Source organism: Carassius gibelio, chromosome B19, assembly GCF_023724105.1.
Source record: "Carassius gibelio isolate Cgi1373 ecotype wild population from Czech Republic chromosome B19, carGib1.2-hapl.c, whole genome shotgun sequence".
Lineage (NCBI taxonomy): Eukaryota > Metazoa > Chordata > Actinopteri > Cypriniformes > Cyprinidae > Carassius > Carassius gibelio.
In genome coordinates this window covers 29,709,020-29,735,182 of record NC_068414.1, presented here as the reverse complement: position 1 = coordinate 29,735,182, position 26,163 = coordinate 29,709,020, and the positions used below count along the sequence as shown (strand labels likewise).

At 34.9% G+C, this 26,163-nt stretch overlaps 1 protein-coding gene across 10 annotated transcripts in view; it reads left to right on the top strand.

The window, feature by feature from the left end:
• Window positions 1-26,163, top strand: part of LOC127979131 (MAP7 domain-containing protein 1-like) — a 39,226-nt gene that overhangs the window by 2,490 nt on the left and 10,573 nt on the right. For 7 of the 10 annotated variants that reach the window (XM_052584327.1, XM_052584325.1, XM_052584324.1 and 4 more), the window contains exons 2-7: window positions 12,196-12,390; window positions 15,137-15,205; window positions 15,544-15,564; window positions 20,341-20,504; window positions 20,716-20,824; window positions 23,305-23,409. In XM_052584327.1, coding sequence (XP_052440287.1) covers window positions 12,196-12,390; window positions 15,137-15,205; window positions 15,544-15,564; window positions 20,341-20,504; window positions 20,716-20,824; window positions 23,305-23,409 — 663 coding nt within the window. The remainder of the gene's footprint in view (window positions 1-12,195; window positions 12,391-15,136; window positions 15,206-15,543; window positions 15,565-20,340; window positions 20,505-20,715; window positions 20,825-23,304; window positions 23,410-26,163) is intronic. The other 3 variants (XM_052584328.1, XM_052584329.1, XM_052584331.1) reach the window with 3 other exon arrangements.

The window sequence follows — 26,163 nt, the reverse complement described above, 5'->3', positions numbered from 1 at the left end:
TCATAACACAGAACTTTATTTTGCACCATTTTGATTTAGCTGTCTTGTTTAGAGTAAAGATGTCAATTAAACCTGTAGAGTGTTTTAGAGCATACGAGAACCTTTAGGTCAGAAAATCTGTTATTTTTATTGTTTTATTTCCAATAGTAGTTGCTAATGTGGCTGTAACTTCATACTGATTTGCTCTGTAGTTTTTTATTCTTGCAGATTTCAATTCCAGTATGGTGACATACTTCAAATCTGCAGAATCTGTAGTAGAAATGTTTATCCACTTCCAAGTTTGCAAAGTATTCACACATGCATAAAATCTCCAAAGAGCTATTTAGAAACTCACATCTTAATGTCTTAAAAAGAAAAGGGCACTTTGCTGAACCTAAAGTGCTGCAGGGAAGCATTGAAGAGCCTTTTTTTTAAGACCAGGCCTAGATGAGAAAGGGTTTATTTCCTGTGGGATGGAGTTATTGTTCAAGCCGAAGGCTCTTGTCTGTGTTAGTAATGTATGACGTGGATATTCTCAATGGCAAAGTATTTCCTGCTTTTTTCCCCCAAGTGGTCTTGGAGGATTGGAAATTTGGATATCTGGCCAAAGTGGCCAGCTCAGCAGACTGCATGGGATTATTGCGACAGGTTTCAGCTAAGAATTTCATTATAATATTACCCAACAGACTGCTATAAAAAAACAAAACACTTTAAATGCATTTTTCTGCCAGGCTAATAACATACAGATTCTAGAGGTGATTTCAACTGTATCCTAATCATCTAAATCTGCAAATCATACAACTTTTGTAAAAAAAAAAAATAATAATACATACTGTATATACATATATATAGAAACCAAGAAACCCCATTTTCACTTCTGCTTTCAGCGGAAAATATGAGTTGTTTGTGGCATATGACCATGATTCTGTGGTTCAAACATCATGGCAGTCGGTGTAGTCCTTGAGTAATCGTTATTCGGGACTGTTTTCACCATAATGTCGTGAAGTAATGAGAGAGGATGACTTCTATTTTTGGAGGTATCTTTGGCAAGAGCTGTGTGTCATAACCGTGTGGAAAGACGGAAAAGGAAAGGGAGGAGGAAGGAATAGAGAGAGGAGGGAAGCAGCAGCATGGAAGGATTTCTTTTCATGTGAGATATTTGTTTCCAGAAGCCTGAATCTGAAGTTTTATATGGGCGCAAGAGCAAGAAAATGAAAGAAACAATGAGAACTAGAGTGTTGTAAAAATCTGTTTCTCGAAGCAGCTTTGAATGTAGTAATAGATGGGAAACTACATGTTTTTAATATGATTTATGCATTAAAATTAATATCAGACCTTGAATTTGCAAGAATTCAGCTGTATAGTTTTCTTGAGTTGCTGTATTGTTCTTTGGTGATAGAACATTATTTCTAATTATAGGAACGTCAGTATTTCTGGTTTCTGGGTTCTATAAAGTATTAATATAAAATAAAAAATAAAAAAGTTTTTAGTCGAATGTTTAAGAAGTTATATATCCCAAAGATATCTACAATCATGGATTTGTTTTTTATACATTTTTTGCATCACAATATGTTTATTGAACTGGAGACTGGAGTCATGTGGATTACTTGTAAATTATGGTGATGTTTTAGCATCTGTTTTGACTCTCATTCTGGCGGCACCCATTCACTGCAGAGGATTCATTGGTGAGCAAGTCGTGTAATGCTAATTTTCTGCAAATGTGTTCCCATGAAGAAACAAAAAACTCAACCTCAGGTCAACTATGATGTGTTTGTCATCAGATTTTCATTTTTGTGTGAACTATTCCTTTAAGAAGCAACTGACAGACAAAGTAATTTTTACATGGAGGAACACCATAATTTAGCCATTCTTTCCACTCCAAGCTTTATTTACCCTAAAGCTCAAAATGATGGCTTGTGCTGATGTTTTAGATCTCAGTCATTTATGTTTTACTGACAGTGTGCACCTTGAAATTAGAGCGTAATCGTTTTCATCTGCAGTTCTGCTAACATAATGAGGTGTGGCGTCTGCAGGGCCGTGGAAGTCAGGATCCAGTTTTGTCGCGGCAGCTGAAATGTAAACAAAGTGAGAATGTGCTTAATTAGATCAAGTCTTCACTATTGCACAATGACTTTGTCTCGGCGACAGGAAAACAGTGGAAATCTGTCTCCGTGTTACGTAAGCGGGGCATGTGAATTCCTTTTGAGTCCAAACATGAGAAAACAGGATCCCCTCAAGGACAGACAATTTTAAATTTAGCTGAATGCATATGTGTTTACCAGCACACAGATCTGAAAATGAGGTCAAACTTTGAATAACTTCTGAATAATGAATCTCATTGTTGGTGTGCAGAGAGGATGTTTGTAAAGTGTGATTAAATATGCTAATTTATGCAGAAATGATGCTTATTATTTTGTAATTAGACAAAACATTACATGCCTAGGGTCTAGTTTCTATTATATTCAAGCTTGTGGCATTCTAGCAAACTCTACCCAGCACTTTTAGTTTATAGTTTCATCAGTGAGATTTCTTCCATTCCTTCCGCAGACCAACAGAGGTTTTCAGACTTAAGGAGTTCCTGTAAGCACATCAGACATATTTAAAGGTATTTAAAGCTTAAGAAGTGCTTTATGAACCGTTGGGGCTTTTTTTTTTTTTTAAGTTTCTTCTTTGTAAAAGAAGAAAACCTTTAGAGTTTACTCCAGCAGTCTGTTGGCTCTGTTTATTATTTGACTTCTTGTCCAGGGTTGGTTGGTGGTCTCAGGAAGAATGTCGAATCAGCAAAGTGTGGTTGGTAAGGCTCCAGTGTGCTTGGACTATATTTGTGTAAAGAAGATATGTTCTGTTCTTCATATACATGCAGGGTTTTTTTTTAGACAAAAATCATTTTGGTCTCAATATTTAAATATTTATATTTTTTCTAATTATAGTGTGCTATAGTATTTTACTGTAAGGGAACAATAAGTTTAAAATGAGTTTTACCAAGTAATGAAATGTTGTTTGGAATGACATAATGCCCATATTATTATTATTAAACTAATTTATTTATTAATCAATTAGGTTACACTTTATTATAAGGTGTCCTTGTTACGATGTAATTATACATTTAAGCACTGAGTTATTTAACTACATGTATGGTTAGGGTTTGTCTTAGGGTTACTTGCATTAATTAATGCATAATTTATTGTTATTAAAATAGTAAGTATAGCACAAATAATAAATGATTTATGAGTTTTATTGTTTCAGTTATTATTTTGATTATTAAATAAAAATGATCTATACCACATCTTTGAGATGCTTTTTGCTTTTATTAAATATTTACTTAAATTTTAGACATTTTATGGTTTTGAAACATTAGCCAGGACTTTGGAGATCAAGTGAATTGTATTGATTTCCACTGTTTTTAAATATATGCTAATTTGTGGTATTTGAGATTTAATAATATAATAATCTTATTATCAATGTAATAATAAATGAATATTTCCTAACACATTTTTATTTTATTTTAATCCTATAGATCTGCTCTCTTTTTTCCAGCTGCTTTTGCATTTTGGTGTCGATTTTGTAACAGCCAACTTATATGGGTACAAAAATATGTTTTCACAAATTAAAAAATGGCCCTTTAAATCAATTCAAAGGTATGTATATCTGTTTATTTCTGCCCCTGGTTTGTATATGTTGAGCACAGTAAGTTTTAGATGCTGTTGTGTAGTGTATGTTAATGCAGTTAGTATGAACTTCGTGTGGTGCACAGATGAAGTCTCAATTGGTTCTCCAGCAGCTGTAGCCGTCAGTGTGGATTTGACGAGATGTGTGTGTGTCAGAAAGAGAAAACAGTCGTTAGCATGTGCTTGTGTGTGTGTTCACAGACCCGTCCGTCGCCTGTCCCGCTCCAGTGTGGTCACAGGACAGGCCTGCTAATATTAGCCCCACAGCTGCGCAGGCGGGCTTGCACCCCTTATGCTCGACATTATTAGCCCATAACACTGATCTAGAAACAGCATTGCCACACCTCAAACTGTTTCAGCAGCCGTAATATAATCTAAAACAGATGTCGTGCAATTGCTAAGAAAAACATCTATTAGGACGTAGTGCAGAAAGAGAGAGTTTGCAGCATGTCTGGTGATCTCAGAAGGCGTTTCATGCTGGGAATGAGTCACATGACTCACATTTTCTTGGATTCTTTCCCTGATGTTCTCTCATCTGCCTCTGTTGACCTTCAAAATGAATCTTCTGCCGCTGCAGCATGTGCCAGGGGAAGCCACATTAACACTTTCCCCCAAGTGTGTCCGAACAGACCTGAAGGTATTTATAGACATGGTCATTTGATGAGAGTAATATTAGATGCTCTTCACGGAGTGCTGCCTGGCCGTCAGTGTTTAGAAATCGAGTCATGGTGGCTTGGCTAGGTGCTCAGGAAGTGTCATTTCCACTTTCACTATATGTCCTCCATAAAATGACCTCAGTATCAAGTGGTATCCTAATGGAAGGGGAAAAATTACATAGCATTTCCCTCTAAACATGAAGTTTTTTTCTCTGTTTGACTGCATTTGTACAATCAAAAGCTGCTTGTTACTGTGTGCGTCTCGAGTAATTTAATGTTTCTAAAGTGGTTTGCTCAAGGTGATAAGGTGGATGCTTCACTTTATTCATCATAAAGTTTATAGGATTAAACCCCTGAGGTTCAGGGATCTAACCATTAGGCCATTCAATTCTCATCCCTTTTCACTGGTTTTCATCATTTTTAAGACATTTTTTCCGACAGCTATTTTATACTGCAATGTGTCAGAGAGCCTTCACCCTTGATACTTCTCTGCAGGATCAGCTGTCACGGCAGGCAGCATCAGTTTGCTCTGTTTTACATACTTATATAAGTCCTCTTCTGCTTCAGTGCACACAGAGGCGGCTAGACGTGACACAGACAAACCTAGATACCCTGTGCTACACTCCTGTCATGCCTTTTCACATTTTTGGGGGGTTTATGTGAGAATTATAATTGTTTTCATTAGAACAGATTTGGAGATTCTTAGCATTACATCACTTTCTCACCAGTGGATCCTCTGCAGTGAATGGGTGCCGTCAAAAATACGACTCCTTAATCCATAATTAAAAAGTCAATCCTTTGTCCTTTCCCATCAAAATAATTGTGTAGACATCTTTTGTCCTGTTTGTGCTCATAAACAGTGCTTGATCTGTGCATATTTCTCTCCTGATTCAAGCGAGATGACTTTTGTCACTGGAGGAAGCAATATTATGAATAGAAGATCTGTTTGGAGTTAAAAATGCCTACATATGTTACAAACACGCACTTCACAAGACCTTAATTAAAGGTCTGGAGTCATGTGGATTACATACGGATGTTTTTATTAGCTGTTAGGTCTCTTATTCTGACTTTTCACCCTTACTTTTTAGTCCACTTTGTATTATGATCAGTTTATAAGACTACAAATGATTCATACACATCACCTTATAACTCAGACAGTGGAGCGTGGCACTAAAAAAGATAACATGAGTCACTTTGGATAAAAGCATCTGCTAGATGCATACATCTAAATGTAAAAAGCAGTTCACTCAGAAACATGCAGTAAGTAAGTTTAATTTCCCGTTGACATTTCCTATGCTGCTGAAGGCAGCTGCCAAAACATGCAGACGGATGGATGTAAACAAAGTCACGGTGCAGACATCCTTCATGTCCACACACATACTGTAACACACACAAGCTTATGTACATTTGGATGCTCTTTCCATTAAACCTACATTTAAGGCCAACTTTAATTTAGATTGATAAAATCCCTTAATACCGGCTTATCTCATCTTTACTGATCTGAGGCTTTTAGATGTTTGCAAAAAAAAATAAAAAATCACCATGAAAAATACAAATAACTGTGAATAATTTTTTTGCGTGTTCTCTCATATAGCCTATAAAATATGTCTCATTGTGCCCAGCTGAAGTGTTCATTGATGCTGATTATTTCTAAATGATCAGTCTGGATAATCACACACCAAACAAACAGGATGCGTCTCAGTTGGAGACCAATTACCACATTATGTAATATAGCACTTACAGGCAGTTTTTTGGTTTGATACGATTGCCGTTGTTGTGTGTTTGTTGTGTCTGTAATCAGGGCAACCGTTCAGGCCGTGTGGTTGTTGGATTGGGACTCGTTTTTTGTGCTATGAGCTGTCTAGTTTGAAGAACAACGTTTAGCCATGACATCAGTCTTGCCCTATTATCTCACAGCCGTATATCAAGATATGAGCTGTTTCTGACTGTCTCCATTTGTGCACATGAGTGGGAGAGATGCAGAGGGCTGTTCAAATATTAATGGTGTTTGGACGAGTCGAGCACTCGTACTGTGTGTCAGTGCAGATGTTGATCTGCGAGACGGACTGTTTTCACTCAACTGGATTCTTCAGAAGATCCCCAAGAGATCCATGCAATTCTGTTGCTGTTCATTGCTCTGTTTTGAATTTATAGTGCTGTGGATGTACTTGATTTGGATTGAAAGATATCTTAAGGGTTGTGTTTAGTTTTGTCACATGACAAAGGGTCTAGACTTATACAGATGTTCTGTAGAAACAGGTGTTATGGTTTAGGCAGCAGTGATGCACTGCAGAGATTTTTATTTCAAAGTAGACGGGTTGTTGTGTTTTATCAGGGCTACTGAAACACTGAGATCTTTAGAGCAGCAGGAACAGCTTACAGTATTTCAGCTCTGTTTAAAACATCAGATATACATCGTTTCTGCTGTTTATTCTTACTTTAACAGACACATAACTGTGGTGCTACTTGATGCTGTCATTTTCAGGAAAGTTATTCTTAAACTAATCATTAACATCTACCATTTCTATTTTAGTATTAAGTAAATTCTGATAGTATCAATTTGTGCTTTGTTGTAGTTAAAAGCTCAAAAGATTGGTGTTTGAAAATAAAATTATGAAATATATTACATTATAAGTAACTGTTTTCTAATTGAATCTATTTTAAAATGTAATTTATTAATGTGAAGCAAAGCTTAATTTTTAGCAGCCATTTGATAATAATATTTAATAAATACTATTTAATTATAAAAAAATTAAATATTAATTTATTAATGTTAAATTAAATATTAATTCATTAATGTATTAAATAAATAAATATTTAAAATAATATTGAATAATAAGTCTTCAGTGTCACATGATCATTGCTGCTCAAAAAATAAAAACAAATATTTAAAAAATCATATTAAAAATGTTGAAAACAATTGTGGTTCTAAATATTTTTTGTGGAAACCTCAATTAATCTTTCTCATTTGATAAATAGAAAGTTCAAAAGAACAGCATTTATCTGAAATAGAAACATTTTGTAACGTTAGACATGTCTTTACTATCACTTCACTTCTATGCATCCTTGATAAATAAAAGTATTTAACTTTTGAATTAATTAAACAGAGTTTTAATGTCATAAAAGGTCATAATAAATGGCTAATAATAATCTCAACAAGCAAAAATGATCACATCACACCACATTAATCACAGTCAATATTGTTTGTTCTTTATGCCTAGAAAAAAGTATATAAAGTTAATCAAGTTTTTTAATGCAAAGTTCAACTATGTGAGGGTTTAAGTTTAAGCATGTTTGAACCAGTCGGAAAAGATTTATAATTATGTAACTGCCCTAAATATGATGCCAGAAAGGTCAAACCATTATTTTCAATATAGAGTTATAATTTTAATTTCAATAAAATGTATTGATTCGGTAACAGAGATGCAAATGATCTGATAAGAACCTAAATACAATTTAAATTTCTTTTGCAATACTTATTAAACTTTAAATTTGTCAAATGTTAAATGTGGGACACATTGGGACACAAATAGCACAGTTCCCTGTGAATGACCCATGTGAAAAGGATATAAAGTTTACTGCTTGCAGGACACTTACAATTCAATTATTAGCAATAGGTATTTGTGGTTGTGGTTTTAAGTGTAAACAGTAGAGTCTCTGAGTGTCCTTGTTTAGCTCTGCTGCTGCTCTCTGACAGTCCTGTGCCATGTTGTGTTCTGTTGCCATCCACACAGACAGTAGAGATGCATGCCGCACATGCCTGAGGTCCGACTGACCCACATCCACTGAGTCTTGTACTCTTGCCTCCGCTGCTGACACACACAGACCTGTTGTGGACGTGCCACTGACCCACTTCACACCATTGTGTCTGTAAATCCCTTCATCGAGCACATACGCTAATGCAAAACCCGCAGAACAGAGAGTATTTTTAAATCATAAGGAAAAAACATACTTTATTTAGATAGGAGTGTGATTACATTAAGAGCAATGAAGAAATGTGTCCACTTTGTGTTTTTTTCAATGTAAATTCAAACTTATGTAAATTCAAATCCATAAGAATGAATCTTGAGTTATGGATTTTATAGCTTTTTAACCATAGTTGTTGTTTGTCTAAAAGTAGTCGTCTAACTTCTGTCTATATTTGTTCTTCCATCGTTAACTAAAACTATTAAACCCATTTTGTTAATTGAAATAAAGTTTGTATAAAATCTCTAAATATTAAATGATTTGGAAATAAATAATAACTAAAACTGAAATTAAAATTACATTCAATCTAAGATTTAATAATAATAATAATAATAATAATAATAATAATAATAATAATGATAATAATAATAATAATAATAATAATAATAATAAATAATAATAGCACATAAATTATACTACAAAATTAACTAAAGTATTTACAGTACATTTCATATAATATTTTATATGGGTTTTTATATTTTTTGTCATTTTTATCTTTTATACTACTGATTATGTCTCATTTATTTTTATTTGAGTTTTGAGTTTTATTTATTTATTTATTTTTTTTAGAAAAAATATAAATGTTGCCTCTTTTATCAAATAATTTTTTATTTTTTTATTTTTAATTTCAGTGTTATTTCAAGTAAGAAAACGTTTACATTTTAGTTAACTATAAAACCCTATTACCTAACCATTTATATATATATATATTAGCCTAAAATTTAAGTTTGACATTTAAGTTTTTATTTATTTAGTCTATTTATTTATTTATCATTATAGTGAATCAATTTATACTTATTTCTTTTAGTTTCAAAGGCAACATTTCTCATTTTCATTCATTTAAATGTATCATAGTTATATTTTGCTTAATTTGAACTTTATTTAAAATATTTTTTGATATATAGTTTTAGTTTGTGCACTGCAACACCTTGGCAACCTAAAACAACACTATTTTTACTTATAGAGGTGAAACTCGAATCGATGAACCTGACAGATCTGTGTCTGTCACATGACGTGAACTTTTATACTCAAACGCAGGTGTCTGTGGTCAGGAAGAAGATTCATCCGGCCTTTTCTCTCAAACACCAAATGTACTGCAGCACAAAGCCTGTCAGGAAGATCTGTCTCTTTTTTCCCCGAAATTCCAGACACGTCGTCTCTGTATTGAGGGTTTCTCTGATGATCTGCCCGGACATGTCCTAAACCCTTTTTATGCTTTAGTCTCGGGTTTTACTGCTGTTTTTATCTCTTTGTCCCTTTGCCCAAACATTGTCTCATCCCTGGATCACATGCAATGTTTTTCTTTCTCTTTCAAGCTCACAAAACTTTAGTACTGACCTCTTTTTCTAGATTTTCCCCTAGTGCATCTTGGGAGGTTTTGTATTTGTTCCTGTTGCCATTCTGATGGGTAATTAAAGACAGCGTCAACCATTATAATTAGTATAATTATTCATATCACAGCACTGTTAAAATGGCATTACCACCTCTTAATGTTAAAGATTACATATTACATGCATATAAAAAGACACTAATATTTAACTGTAAAAAAACTGTATTTAATAAAAAATAATAAAATGATAATCATGTTATTGCACAGTTTAACTTTAAAATGAAAATTTACGAAAAGTCTTAATTTCATCATTTTCAAACCACACCTTGTGTTATTTATTATTAAATAAATATTACTTATTTCATCTTGCAGCCCTAACTAATGTAGAGAAGACTTCATCTGATCAAAATAACCAATGGATCCTCAAAATATCCCCCATGAGTCTTACTTTTTGATTATTTTACAAACATGGAATGTGATTGCAGTAATTCTAACAGGTCTAAATGCATTTAATGTAACTCATAACTAAAGAGTTTGCACTTGTTTTCATGTGGACGATTTGACGTTTGAACTGAATTTCGTTAAATCTCCATCCTAAATTAGCCATAATCTTCTGATAACAAATCACTGTCTGCTTATGGTATCTCACATCTAACATGCTTAAAGAGCTAATTAATTCCATCTCCAAATGAGAGTAATTTAGCATCTGATTAGTGTGAGCGTATCTGTTTCTAAGCAGAAGAAAAATGACACTCTTCTGTGTCTTTCCCGGGACAGATGGCGTTTCTTTGTTAACACAGACAGTTTGTCCCGTTGGTCTCAGCAGTGAGACACTGGCCTGCTGCTAACCTTTATAGACCCAACATGGGAACTTGACTTCCTCTAGAAACAGAGTACAGAGAAGAAGCTGGGACTTATCATTGGGCTTCGATGTGTGGGGATGAATTGCCAACAGTGTACTTTATTTACTGGCTTATGGTTTTCTCTGAGTTATTTACAGTAGCGAAGTTCAGCGATTGTCTCTTTGCACTTCTGAACAGCAGTGTAGCGTCTGTAGGCTGTTTGTCTTTCTGTCATGAGGCTGGCCCTAACAAGACGACAGCTGCACATTCGAAGACAGAAACCTCATCGACCCCCAGAAACAACTGGAGAAACACAGACATGCACTCTGATTAAAACAGGACGTTCAGACCCACGCTGACCTCATGTTTACCCCCTGAGGTCAGAGGTCAACCGTTCAACATTGAAGTTTTGATAAAAGATAAAAAACTTGGTGTGGCACAGTAGTTTTGATTCACACAAAGTCAGCGGTCAGTTTTTAAGTTGCAATTCAACAGACATTTTTCCGATTATTATTGACTAGTAATATCAGGGTTATTGTAGTAAACAAAACAAAAAACTTTAAAAATGCAAAATTGTCATTCAAATATTGTTGTTACTTAAAATAAGTGCTAACTGAAATAAAATAAAATATAAAACCTTTTTTATTTTATTTTTTAAATACCAAGACAATGTTTTACTTGATTATTATTAAAATAATATGTAAAAAGACATATTATTAAGACAAATAAAAACAAAAATTACTAAACTGACAAAAGACACAGAACACAAAAAATAAAAACTGGTTTCAAACTGACTGAAATGCAAATCGATAAATAAAAAGCTCAATATATTCCCCTCATGATCACCATTTTGGGAAATCCTAATGTAGGCTATCATTTTGGTGTGCCATAGATAATTGACATTGATCATTTTGTTGTGATACAGTAGTATTTGATGCTTTAGCAAATGGTTTCTTCATATAGCTAGGTTCTAGCAGCATTTGTTAGAGATGACTATGACTTTTTGCCAATTTTCAACCCTCTCTGCCCAGCACTGACTGTTTGAAGCTGAGATGAAGCTTTTGGCTTGAAACCACCAGCCCTTTATTTGCCCTTCATTTTGGCTCTCCGGAGGGTCTCGGTGCTCCAGCGGACCTTGAACACGTCTGAAGCTCTTTTCTGCATCTGATGTGAAGAGAATAAACATATTTAGTCGGCTGTTAAATGAGCGGTCACTTCTCATCCTGTTATCTAATTAAATTCAAGCCATGATCATTATCCAAACTCATCTGAGGGGCTGCAGTCATGGATTTCTACAGCATAGCATTCAGTTAATCCTCCAGAAGCCACTCAATCCATTATGTTAAGGATGGGGGATGGTTTAGGACTTGCATTAAACAAAGGTGGAAAAGCAAGGCCTAAGGGTACAGTCAGTGTATATTGCATGTGTAGTGACAGTGCTGATTCCCCAGGGCATCATCCATACCTTTATATCCAGAGAAAAGAGATACACAAAGGTCTAATAAATAAAATGAATGAATGAATAAATAAACAAGCTGTACAGAAGGGAAAAGTGTCATTATTCAGCTCAATATAGTTCAGTGTTGATTCAGTTAAGTTCAATAACTGTGTTTCAAAGTTCATCAATTATGATTGTGGTCAGTGCCAAATTACGCTGCTTACTCTTTGGTTGGCTTTCAAAGGTTGATTCTAATTATCAAATTCTGCTTTATGTTTTTAATGTGAATTCATTTTGGTTTCTCTCGCTCCTCCAGTTCTCACATCTCCTCCAGGGACGAGTGGCACGCTTCAGAAAGATACTGAGTTGGACAGTGAGATCCTGAAAGCTGACGACACGACGGTCACAGACTCCTCCCTCATAACAGACCCTCCCTCAAAAACTGAACCAATCAAATCTGACCCGAGACCCGGCACACCTGGATCCAGCCCCAACCCGCCGACAAAGAAAGGTACAATACAAGCTTTCAGGTGTTGAATAGAATTGTTATCATTATATTGAATGAGAGAACATAGCAACCACCATAGCATAGATAGATAGATAGATAGATAGATAGATAGATAGATAGATAGATAGATAGATAGATAGATAGATGGATCTTAATTGAATTATTCTTATCGTATTTATTTTGGTTTGCTTGTATTTTAATCTAATGAATGTGATAAAAAATAATTATATATTGTAAAATTATTTAATTATTTGTATTATTTAATTATTTAATAATTATTATTAAATAATTATTACACAAAATATATTGTTATATAATTATAATATTTTGGGCCCTATTTTAACGATCTGAAACGCAAGTGTCAAAGCGCGAAGCGCAAGTAAGTTTGTGGGCGGGTCTCGGCGCTGTTGCTATTTTCCCGGCGGGATAAATAGCTCTTGCGCCCGGCGCAAATCTAAAATGGGTTGGTCTGAAGTAGCTTCATTATTCATAGGTGTGGTTTGGGCGTAACGTGAAATAAACCAATCAGAGCGTCATCCAACATTCCCTTTAAAAGCAGGTGCGCAAGTTCCATTATGGATTGCTATTATTATGGCGTAATTTACCAGGCGCACGCCAGGAGCGGTTCACAGCCGAGGAGACTGATGTTCTTGTAAGAGCAGTGAAAGACAGAGAAATTGTGTTGTATGGGGATGGGAGAAACCCACCCAAAATATACCACAATGATTTCCGTCATCTCACGTGTTAATATTTTTTTTAGTGTAACAATTTATGATTTGCAAAAATAACTGTTGCATCTGTGTAGATTACATGAGCAAAGTGTGTACGCGTTGTGCACGCTATACATTATGGTCAAGCATGCGCCCTTAAAATAGCAGAATGAACAACGCGCAACGCGCCACTGACTTTAGACTAGGTTTTTTCTGGTCAGTGGCGCAATTGTTTAATGGAACAGCACAATAGCACCAGGGATTGTTTGCGCCGGAACACGCCTCCTTTTTTGCGCTGAACCGCCCAGGGAGCGTAAGTTCATTCACTAGTTTAGCGACGTGCCTCTGTGGAGGGAAAAGCGCGCTTTGCGCGGGTGCAAAATAGGAATGACACATGCGTTGGTGTACAAAGTCAATTGCGCTGGGTGCAAGATAGGGCCCTTTAATATATTTATACAATATTTTTAAGATTGAATTTATCATTTAAACCAAAAAAAAAAAAAAAAAAAAAAAAAAAATATATATATATATATATATATATATATATATATATATATATATATATATATATATATATATATATATATATATAATGTAATATTATATTATATTATATATTATTTATTTAGTTAATTTTGTTTTATTACTCTTAATTTGTTTTATTTGTATTTTATAGTTGCTTTTTCACATGTACTTACAAGAACCATTTAGAATATAGAGTACATTTTCTCTTTTAAAAATGTAATACTACAATTTTTACAATTATTACTGGTAAGTTCAAAATTATCATGGCATTTGTGTACAGTAAAATGGTGAAAGTGAGAAAACGTATACACCCTCAGCATTGTAGACCGCATGTTTGTTAACATCCCTGTCATCAGACTGACTTTTAAAAGACCTTTTTCTAAATGCATCCTAATGGGACGTTTGTGGCAGCAAGCCAAGTCATTGTTCATGAAGAGGGTGAGACGCTGGAACCCAGCATGACCCTGCATCAAAGCATCCAGCGAACCTTGGGCAGTGTGTGTTTGGGGAAGGCTCGCAGAGTGTTCTCCAACAGTCTTGAGTGTATAGAGCCAACCGAGTCCTTTTGATGGTGGGTGCGGGGTAGACCGGTTGCCATGGCAACAGTTTGATTCATTGGGAAAGCGTTGGCTGTATATTGCATTATAAGGAGGACACGCTTAGCGAGAAGAACGGATAGATGAAACACTGATGCATGAGTCTTCACTGAATGAACCTCCTTTACATTTGACTGTGTGATCAGAATAATACCTGACTCACCACAATGCCTTGAGTTAAAGCATCTCTGCGGTCAAAGAGCTGGAGTCACACTTATCCTGATTGAATCAATGCACTCCTGAGGCTAAGAACAAAACAGAAAATGTCAGTTACAACCCTCTAATTTCTCAAGAAAAAGAAATGAAGAAGAAGAGGAGCTTGAGAGACACATTACTCAGCATTTGTCTTACCTACTGTGTGTCAGCCAGCTCTCTTTAGAATTTTTGTAGCATTTTACAAGTCTGTCCCCCCTAAAAGTTTAGCTAGAATATCATCATTTATTCCATTTCCTCTGTATTCCGTAGAATTATAGTAGTGCTTGTTTTTGCTACTAATGTGTGTGTGTTTTTCAAATATGTTTGTGTGTATAACTGATAACTAATTAATTTATAATAAACATTTTTAATTTGTACTTAATTGCTGCTGCTGTCAAAGTTTACTTAATTAAATGTATGCATTTATTATTACTATTTATTATTTATGCATTTACTTAATTAGTATTGTATTCTATGTTTAGTTTTATTATCATGCCATTGCTTTTGTTAATATTTGTATTAATATTTAACTTTTAAATAAAGGCATTTTTCCCCTAAATATCAATTGGAATATCAATGGTGTTGGCTACTAAAATGTTGGTATTTGATTTGCATTTCATACTTTTGCATGATATTTCATTTGCAAATGACATACTGTCAATATAAATTTTCATGTTACTGAAAAGGCATGAAAAGTACATTTATCTTCTTCTTCCTCAACAGATGGGATGAGTTCAGAGCAACGGCAGAAACAAGCCAAAAAGCGGCGAGAGGAACGGGCCAAATATTTGGGTGAGACTTCATAAACACATCCTTTGTCCCGGGACACGTTCAGCCCTGCAGAGCTAATGATATGCTTATGCCACACAAAACATTAATCTAGTAATAACTGAAGAACACATCGGCATAAATATATATACAGTTAAAGCTACTGGGACTACAGAGTCTGTGTGAGGCCAAATAATAATTAACCAAATTATATACTATTCTCATGTGTAATTAGGTAATCAAACATTAACTGTCAATACAAGGCCAACTGGGTTCTAGTGATGTTCAGCCAGCAGAATCATATAAAGGTAAAAACTGAGGTGACTGACAGCTGTGCTTGTGATTTGTGTTTACTGCTGCAGAACAGCAAACCCAGGAGCAAGGTAAGATACGTCACGCGGTCAGTCATTAGATTAAGCCGATCGTTTCCATCGTTTTCATGTCCTGTCATCTTTAAGTCCTTTTGTTTTTCACTTTCGGTTGTGTCCAGTTTGATTCAGAATTACTTTGTCTACAGTTAAGGAATATTATTTTATATTAGTTATACATACATTTTTTACATTTATTGCAGTATTGTAAAAACACAGGCCGTTCCATGCTACAAGTGACTATGAAATACAAGCATATTTAAGCATTTGCATGTGTACCAGGCTTCATTAATCAATGCATGTGTCTCATATTCTCCACTTTTAGCTGTCTGATAGGTCCCTGCAGGCACAGGGTGAAAAACGTGCCATCATTACAGTTCATTAAGGCATGCCTCTCTCTCGCTCAGATTAGCTGTAATTACGTTTGCCATTAGCATGATTAGCCTGCTTGGATATCAGCTCACTTTCAGCTGTACAGACGCAGATAATCCACAGTTTCTGGCCGTCCAGCTGTTTATCGGTTCGACAAGTCCAGCTTTGGCCCCACAGCAGCAGACTTTACATAAAGGGGTTATTGTAGCCTGGGATGAAATATCTCAGCTTGACAAATGTTGTATATACAGTACAAAGACATAAACCTGGCTTAGTTGTTAGAATGAAGCATGTGTTGCAAGGCCGGATTGCTGCTGCACTGAATTGCATAAAGCTTAAAATGTATTTTTCAGCGCAGTCGCACTGTCATATAGCATATTGTATGAAGCTAATAGGATTAGCCAGCTCTGCTTAGCTCACTAGCGGTTCACTGCAGCTGAGACCCAGTGGTTTATAGTGAAAGCTGAGATCATCTTACTTTGAAGGATGTACAACAGAATTGTTATATAATTTATAAAGGATTGAGGACTTTATGTAATTGGATTTAGAGAAGTCAGAATTACACATGATTTTCTCAGTGCACAAACTACATGTCTGCTTCACAGTTCTACTGTTTAAGAGACTATTTTAAGATAAGGTTAGAAGAATTCATGAATCAGAAATGTTTTAGTATTTTATGTAGTAAGAAAGCAATGTAAAGCAATATAAAATGTAACGCAACATATGAACTCTAGGCAAATAGCATATTAAATACTTAAAAAGATAGAAAATACTTACAATACTGTTCAGAAGTTTGGGATCAGTAAGTTTAAAGAAGTCTCTTCTGCTCATCAAGGCTGCATTTATTTGATCAAAAATACAGAAAAAAACGTTAACCTAGCAAAATGTAATTACAATATAAAATAATGGTTTGTATTTTGATATACTTTAAAATATAATTTATTTTTGTGATGTAATGCTGAATTTCCATCAGCCATTACTCCAGTATAAAGTGTCACGTGACCCTTTTACAAATCATTCTAATATGCTGATTTATTAATAGAATTATCAATCTTGGCAACAGTTGTGTTGCCAGATATTTTTGGGAAACTGCGATACTTTTTTCAGGGTTCTTTGATGACTAAAATGTTAAAAAGAACAGCATTTATTCAAAATATAAATCTTTTCTAAAAATATAAATCTTTGCTATCGAAATAATAAATTAAAATAATGAATAAAAGTTTAATTTCTTTAAAAAAGCAAGAATGAAAATTCACTGACCCCAAACTTTTGAACGGTAGTTTATAATGATAGAAATTTTATTTTATTTGACATAAATGCTCTTCTTTTTAACTTTTTATGCATCAAAGAATCCTGAAAAAAAGTATCACTGGTTCCAAATAAAATATTAAAGATTCCAGCACTGATAATAAATCTGCATATTAGAATGATTTCTGAAATCATGTGACACTGAAGACTGAAGTAATGATGCTGAAAATTCAGCTTTCCATCCCTGGAATAAATTTGATTTTAATGTATATTACAATAGAAAAACATCATTTAATTTTAAATCATAAAAATATTTCAAAATATGAATTTTTTCCCTGTATTTTTTATCAAATAAATGCAGCCTTGGTTAGCATTTGGAATTCCTGTAAAAAAATAATAAAAAAAAACATTAAAAAATGTCCTGATCCCAAACTTTTGAATGGTAGTGTATGTGAAACTGAAATTTTGTCTTAATATTATGACATAAATAATATATACATATAGTATATACATCATTCCTTATATAAATATTTTTTATGTAGTTAGGGTTATATATATATATATATATATATATATATATATATATATATATATATATATATATATATATATATATATATATATATATATATATTAGGGCTGTCAAATGATTAAAATTTTTAATCAAATTGATCAGAATTTTCAGTGGATTAATCATGATTAATCACTATTTGCAAATACACCTGAATCCTAACCATTTTTTTTTTTCTGAAATGCGTACCAAAAGATAAATAACAGGACACAGATACATAATTTTCATGTATTGATTCATCAATATGTGGTTCTTTTTTTTTCTGAATTTCAAAAGTTTAACATTTACTTAATCAAATTTACCTGACCACTATATCAAACCATGCCATTTAACTACAGATAGTGTAAGAGTTTTAGGTGAATCAGTGGTTAAATATAGCCACATATCTATGAAATTATGCATAGAGAAACTCGAAAGAATGAACTCAGAAACACAAACATGCGCCCTCTGCACTCTGGGCACTCTTGTTTTTAGGAGGTGTTCATTTACCCTGCCACAATTCTTTAGGATCGATATTTTCACGTTCTGAAGGCTTCAAGTGCCAGTAAAACCAAGTAAAAATGCAAATGCTTTTTCAAACAGCTGTAATTTTCGCTGCATTGCATGTATGCGTTCTGTGCATGGGCATTGTGAAACACAGGACGCTATAACAGGAAGAAGCTCCAGCGTATCAACTACCAAAGTCGTCTCTGTTTATCGAGCTTGGCATGAATGTATTTGAGAGTAACTGGGGTAAAACCTTAAGCTTCTTCTGTGTTTTCGTCGCGGCGCTCGCCGCAGTTTTTTACTATCTTGAGAATTCAGAGATCGACGAGACTTTCCTGACCTAGATAATTTGTCACACTGCGCATGCGTGAAATGCGTAAAAAAATTTGACGTAATTAACGACAAACAACTAATTAACATCGTTAAGGTGCTATTTTTGACAGCCCTAATATATATATATATATATATATATATATATATATATATATATATATATATATATATTCTCAATGCAATTCAGTTCAATGCGTCATTACAAATCACACATATATTTCAGAGCACACCATGATATTACTATAGTGCTACATCCAAAAAAGTTTGCTGCCACATTACCGTTTTTACTTCTCCCTCTTACTTGGCCGAAAAATTATATCAATCCACACAGCAGAGCCACATTTTGTCTGTTCATAATTTTTTGCCTTGTTTGAATTTGTTTAAATTTCAGTGCATCTCAAAACAAACTTTTATCTAAGCAACAGCTCATCTCATTCTTGAGTCACTGTATTTCCTGTGGTATAAAGCGGATGTGCCTTTGAAATGAAACAGGTTAAAGTAAGTACAGTGGGTCGCCCCACACGGATCTAGAGCGATGTTGTGATTGGAAGCAGTTCCTCTGTGTTTGTATTCCTCAACTCAAATCCCATCTGGACTGCTGTGTGTGTAGAATTAGTTATGGTTGAGGGACTGAAAAACAGGAAATTCCACAGTGTGATGTCTTGTGTGTTCCTTAAATCGGGCCTGTGAGCAGAATGCATCCAGCTGCAGCACAGCGTGCTTGGGGTTTAAATAAAGAGCTTTGATTGGTTTTTAATTGTTTTTGAAGTGAAACGACTGAAACCACATGAGAGAAAAACGCTGTTTTATTAGCAGTTTCATTTTCCTCAAGCACTGGATTTTATAAATACAGAAAACTAGTTCTCAGTGGAATGACCGTTAATGAAACAATCACTTCTGGTTATAAAATAGGAAATTCGCATGAGAGAGATTTTTAATATCTCATTTATTTCTGCCAGACTGTGATGAGATATTTGCTAAATTAAGACTTTTGCTGAAGTTTCTTACTTTTCAGATGTTTTTCTTGAGAAAAAAAGACCCCAGTGTCTCCTTGAGTTTTTTTTTAGAAAATATCTCAGTGCTTTGAATATGTTCAGATTTTTAAGAGTAACATATGAGGGAAAGATGCTTAAACAAATAGTTAAATACACAAAGATGAAAAATTTAAGTTAAAGAAAAATTTACATTGTCATCCAAGATGTAGATGAGTTTGTTTCTTCATAGGAGAAATTTAGATTTGGAGCAATGTAGCATTACCATTACGTCATTCACTCACCAGTGAGTCCTCTGCAGTGAATGGGTGCCGTCAGAATAAGAGTCCAAACAGCTGATAAGAACATCACAATAATCCACAAAAAGTCCACAGGATTCCAGTTCACCAACATCTTCTCAAGCAGAGAGCTGCGTGTTTGTAAGAAACTATTTTTAACGTCAAACTGTTGCTTTGGCTAAAAATACAAGTCCTCTATCGATATTAATGCTTTCTAAAGTGAAACGTTTTCTCGTCCATATCAGGAGAAATATGCACAAGTCAAGCACCATTTACAAGCAAAAACAGGCCAAAAGAGTTCTAAAAAATATGTTAGAACTTGTCCAAATCTATTCTGATAAAGAAACATACTCATCTACATCTTGGATTTCCTGAGGTTGAGAACATTTGAGCAAATTTAGATTTTTGGGCGAACAATTCATTTAGGTGAAATGTAATTGAGAACTCTGACAGAAAATGTCATAATATACAGCAGGCAGCATCACTCAGAAACTCTCTCTGTTCCTCTCAGCGGCGAAGAAAGCTCAGTGGTTGGAGAAGGAGGAGAAGGCACGGCGTCTGCGTGAGAGCCAGTTAGAGGAGCGTAGGAGGAAGTTAGAGGAACAGCGACTGAAGACGGAGAAACGAAGAGCTCTACTGGAGGAAAAACAGAGACAGAAACTAGAGAAAAACAAGGTATGGAGACACAATGTGCTACTATTTATTACATACTGTTACAAATTAGGATGAAAAAGTGTTGTCGGACTTTCTAATTGTCAAACATAGTATGTCCCTATGTGTTATAATTTGAATGAATTTCTCTACCAGGAATATAAGTGATTCTGAATCTTAGTAGGATAAAAAAAATGAACCACAAGTGTTCTTGTGATTGTCTTTTTCTCTGCAGGAGAGATATGAATCTGCCATAAAGAGGTCAACCAAAAAAACATGGGCTGAGATCCGTCAGCAGAGGTGGTCATGGGCCGGGGGCTTGAACCAGACCTCCCGCAGAGAGAGTAAGTGTCCTTAGTCCAACTTTACACCCTCATACAGCTTTAAAGTCTAGACCTATCATTTCCTTTCAAAACTGTACTCAGGAACATAAAGAGAACCTGATATAAGCTCGGAAGCTTTATGTGTTGACACAACATTGCGTTTGACTACAGCAGAGTTTGCTCTGTGTCTGTTTAGATTAGTTCTAGCAGTCAGTTTGTCTTCAGTGCTGAAATTTCACTGCTGTAGATGGTTAATATGCATCATCCTATGGTTTTTATTTTGTTTACCCGCTTTAATTTCATCTTGACATCAAACGTGTAGGAAGAAAACCATCTTACTATGGTTTCGCCACCACAAAACTTGCTAATCATTGGCCTCAGCATCATTTATATAGTTTATATTTGTTTTCTTTGGTTTTTGTATGTTTTTTTTTCTTTGAAACCTTTTTTGTCTGGTTTGACTGGTGTAGCTGTGCTAGATATAATGTAAGTAGGTAGAGGACTGTGAAAATATCTCTTGTTAAGGTGTGATATTTTTTATATATTATTTGCCCCAAAGAGCTAAAAGGGTTAGTTCACTGAAAAGGAAAATTATGTAATTAATAACTCACCCTCATGTTGTTCCAAAGCCGTAAGACCTCGTTCGTCTTCAGAACACAGTTTAAGATATTTTATATTTAGTTTGAGAGCTCTCAGTCCCTCCATTGAAACTGTATGAACTGTATACTGTCCATGTCCAGAAAGGTAAGAAAAAAATCATCAAAGTAGTCCATGTGACATCAGAGGGTCAGTTAGAATTTTTTGAAGCATCGAAAATACATTTTGGTCCAAAAATAGCAAAAATTACGACTTTATTTAGCATTTTCTTCTCTTCCGTGTCTGTTGTGAGCGTGTTCACTGCAGTGTAGTGATGTCTGGCTCACGAACGAATCACTCTATGTAACCGGATCTTCTTGAACAAGTTCACTAAATCGAACTGAATCATTTTAAATGGTTCGCGTCTCCAATACGCATTAATCCACAAATGACTTAAGTTGTAAACTTTTTTAATGTGGCTGACACTCCCTCTGGGTTCAAACAAACCAATATCCCGGAGTAATTCATGTACTCAAACAGTACACTGACTAGATAGCCAGATATCGAATGAATGATTGACTCTTTCGCGAGTCAGTTTCATTTCGGTGAACTAACCCTTTAAAAGAGATGTTATACTGGGATTTTTAAGGGAAAGTCCACCCAAAAATGACAATTCTGTCATCATTTACTCCCCCTAATGTCGTTCCAAACTTGTATGACTTGCTTTTCTTCTGTGGAACACAAATATATTCTGACCAATATTGGTAACCGAACAGACTTGGTACACTGGGATATTTCTCTAAACAAGAAAGAAAGTCATACAGGTTTTAAATGATAACAGAGTTTTTAATTTTGGGGTGAACTATCACTTTACCATCACAGTGATGGGCGTTGATGTGTCTACTCTATGTATGACATCAATTATAACATAAAGACAAAAAAAAACCTATTCCTTTTCCTTATATGATGATGTGTCTACAGTGACCAGTGTGTTATAGGAAGTGATGTCTTGTTGGATCACTTTGTACAGTGCTACCCTGTTGAAAAGACCAGATCAGACCAGTATGAAATGTTTACATGCTGTTTGGAGTTGGTAATGATGGATGACCAACAGGGTTTTTATGGTTAAACTGGCTAAGAAGTCATGCCATGCTAGAAACCATAATCCATAACACAACACATGCTGGTGATAATGCTGGTGTTTTCAGTAGAATAGTGCTGATTTATCTAGATAGTCTAAATATTCTATGCCATTCAAATTTCTGGGGTCATAAAGAATTTTTAAAGAAAGTAATACTTTTATTCATCAAGGATGCATTAAATTGACCAGAAATGACAGTAAAGATGTGTATAATGTTAGAAAAATACAAAATAGCTTCCACAAACAATTAAGCAGAGCAACAGTTACCAAGATTTACAATAACTGATAATGATTCCTGAGCAGCAATTTAGCATATTAGAATGATTTCTGAAGGATCATGTGACAGCTTTGCATTGAAGAAATACATTTGATTTTAAAATGTATTCAAATAGAAACCTGTTATTTTAAATTATAGTAACATTTCACAGTTTTACAGTTTTTACTGTATTTTTGATCAAATAAATGCAGCCTTTGTTAGCATAAAGGCCTTTCTTTACAAAAACTAAAAAAACTTACCAACCCCAAAACCTTTGAATGGTACTGTTTTGGTTAGCGTTCATGTACTTCAAGTAAGTCATCATATAAAAATGGTGTCAGTGGAATTTAATGTACATCTTAAATGTACGATCCTCTTACAAGTTGATGCAAGAGTGACCCGCCTCCTCCAGCTCTCCCTCTGAAAGTCTGCATGACCCTTCCTTTGGGAAAACCAGTATCGCGCTCCCTCCCGCCGTCGCTCAGGGGGTCAGAATGAACGCTCTGCTCTCTGTGTTGCGTTCTGCAGGCAGATGCTCGGCCTCCACGGTCAACCTGCCGCGGCAGACGGAGCCTGTGATTAACAAAAGGTTGTCCAAGTCCTCGGCCACGCTCTGGAACTCGCCCTGCAGAAGTAAGAACGGAGCGGCTCCCGCGTTTCACCTCCAAAAACCCCTCCCTGCAAACCCCCGTCTGGTTTTTGGTTCTTCAGTTGTGTTTTCTCATGAACTACTTTTGATTTGCTCATTTCTGGCGGCCTGCTTGCCTGTGCTTGCGCCTGGTGATCAATGGTCATTCTCACATCTTACCCTACCCCACAACCCCCTCGTTCTTGTGTTGCATCATGGGTAATCTCTCCTTCCGTGCACTTTTGATCAGTGCTCACATTGTTGCTTCATAGTCTGTGATGGTTATTTATCTGTGGTCCAGTAAGTGGTGGAAATATCTGTTTTCATTTCTTTTTTCTTATTTTTGTGGTCCGTCATCACTTTCAGTCTTTGGTGTGGGTCGTGGTGCTGGTGGTGGGTTTTTAACCTAAGTGTGTGATTTGAAGTGCTGATTGTTGATCAGTGATAAAACAATGTAGTGCTAACTAAGTTAGAAGGTGCAATATAGTATATGCTGCTTTAGTGTGATCTTAAGCATTTTAATTGGTTAATTAATTAATATACATATGAGATGTTGTGAAATGTGTATGGCTGTGTTCAGAATGAAATACTTGCATACTGCTTACTGTGTACTGCTCATTAAAAACTATGGAAGGAACTATAGAATATGGAAAATTATAAACTGTATGGAAGGACAGAAACTTAACTTAACAGCTTCTTGCCACTTAATGGTTGGTTTAACCATTCTTTTGCTTTTTTGTGCAATAACATGTCCTAACTAGTCTACCATTCAACATTTTAGAGGTTTGTTATGATTTTTTATTAATTGTTTTTTTTTTTTAAATGTATTCTCTCCATGGCTGCATTTATTTGATCATTTGAATGCATTCTTGCTGAATACATTTCTTTTTTATGAACTTATAAATGGTAGTTTATATACAAAAGCAAAAAGGTTTCACAAATGCAACTGAAAAAATCAAAAGCACTGCCAGAATATTTTAGTATTATAGCATATAGTAGTATGCTATTTTTTTATCAGTATGTGTATGTTTATTTCTACAACCGGTGTCTAGTCATCAGTAATAAAAAGTTATTTTCCACATTTTTAATCAACTCTTGTCTGTCAAATTAAAGACAAGAGGTCAGAAATCATAATATTCATCATCCCAGAAATCAGTTTGAGCACATTGTATTGTGAGCTTATATACTTTACACAGCAAAAGTGAGTGTGCCATCCTGATGTTATATATGGATAATTTATGCACTATGCACGGTATACATGCTAGAATCTGCAGAAATAGTTTTTTGAACATAGCCTCATTTTAAGTTTCCTGTCCTAGGAAATAATGGGTTTTCTAGAATGCTGACTTCCACATGCAGCAGGATGATGAGTCAGCAAAGCTGTGGCTATACAGATGTGTATAAATCAACATAATAACAGCATTGTGCACCGCATGAGAACCGTGGAGCTCATGGTCTGTACTTATTTCCCTGTCATTAGAGATTACCACTCATCTCAGAGTGCACTTTATGCTGAGATATAACACACAATACTTGGGTTAAACATATTTTAGCTCATACTGTTTAAGGTGTGTTTTTTTTTTGCATCGAGCGTCCTGTAAAAATACAGTATTCTGTATCAGATTTTAAAACAAATATTATAAAGAGTTTGTATCCTAGATCGTGATCAAACCTTCTGTTACAGTAGTTCAGGCAGCAGCACAGCTTGCCGCAGTGAGGGAGAAAAAATGCAGCTGTTGCCTAGCAACAGCCAGTGACCAGACATCACGAAGTGTTGCTAATGTGTCAGATTGTAGCACTACCTTGTTGCTACATTTTTATGTCCATTTTTATACACAGCATCGATTTAATGTTGTGTGATTGCAAATACGACATTCAGAGTGGGTTTCTGCCTGTTTGTGCCTGTGTGTGTGTGTGTGTGTATGTGTGTGTGTGTGTGTGTGTGTGTGTGTGTGTAGAAAAGGAGAGTGGGAGAAAACAAGACCACAGATTCATTTCTTCGGCACTTCGACAGCACAGACTTCATTTTAATGTGCTCTCAGATTATTAACACAGCAGTATCCCATAATTCCCTAAATAAAACCTATTTTAAGCCGTTTTTGAACTAATAAAGCTTTTATTCTAGTATAAGAGTGCTGTTTGTCTAGACATGCTGTTAAATCATTTATAGAATAGATGTATAGTCTCTAAAATATCTAAATGTTTCTCCTAGAGAGCAATGAGATCAAATGAAGAGCAAAATGCTCAGATTTGTCTCTTCTAGAGGCTTATAATATCTCAAACTATGTTAACACTGAAGTCTGCGATCGATCAAAAAATCTCAGCATGAACTCAAAGTTGTCTCATATTTCTTGCCATCTATACCACCATTAAGATGTTTGGGGTCATATTTTTGAATGCTTTTAAAAGATGTCTTAAGCTCATCAAGACTGAATGTATTTGATCAAAAATGCAGTAAAAAACTGTAAAATATTATTACAATTTAAAATATTTTTTTTTATTTGAATTTTCTTTAAAGGAACACTCCACCGTTTTTTGAAATAGGGCTTATTCACATTATTTCCTACATTTAGATAGGTGGGCAAATGCATTTTTGTGTCAGTGCATGCATTGTTTTAGTTTGACTGGGTCGGCGTTAGCTTAGCTTAGCACAATGAATGGAATCCTTTGTTGCCAGCTAGCATGGCCTGAGTAAAAGTGATCAAAAAAATAAAAAAAAACCCACCTAATTACTTCTTGTGGCCTGCGTATTCACAACG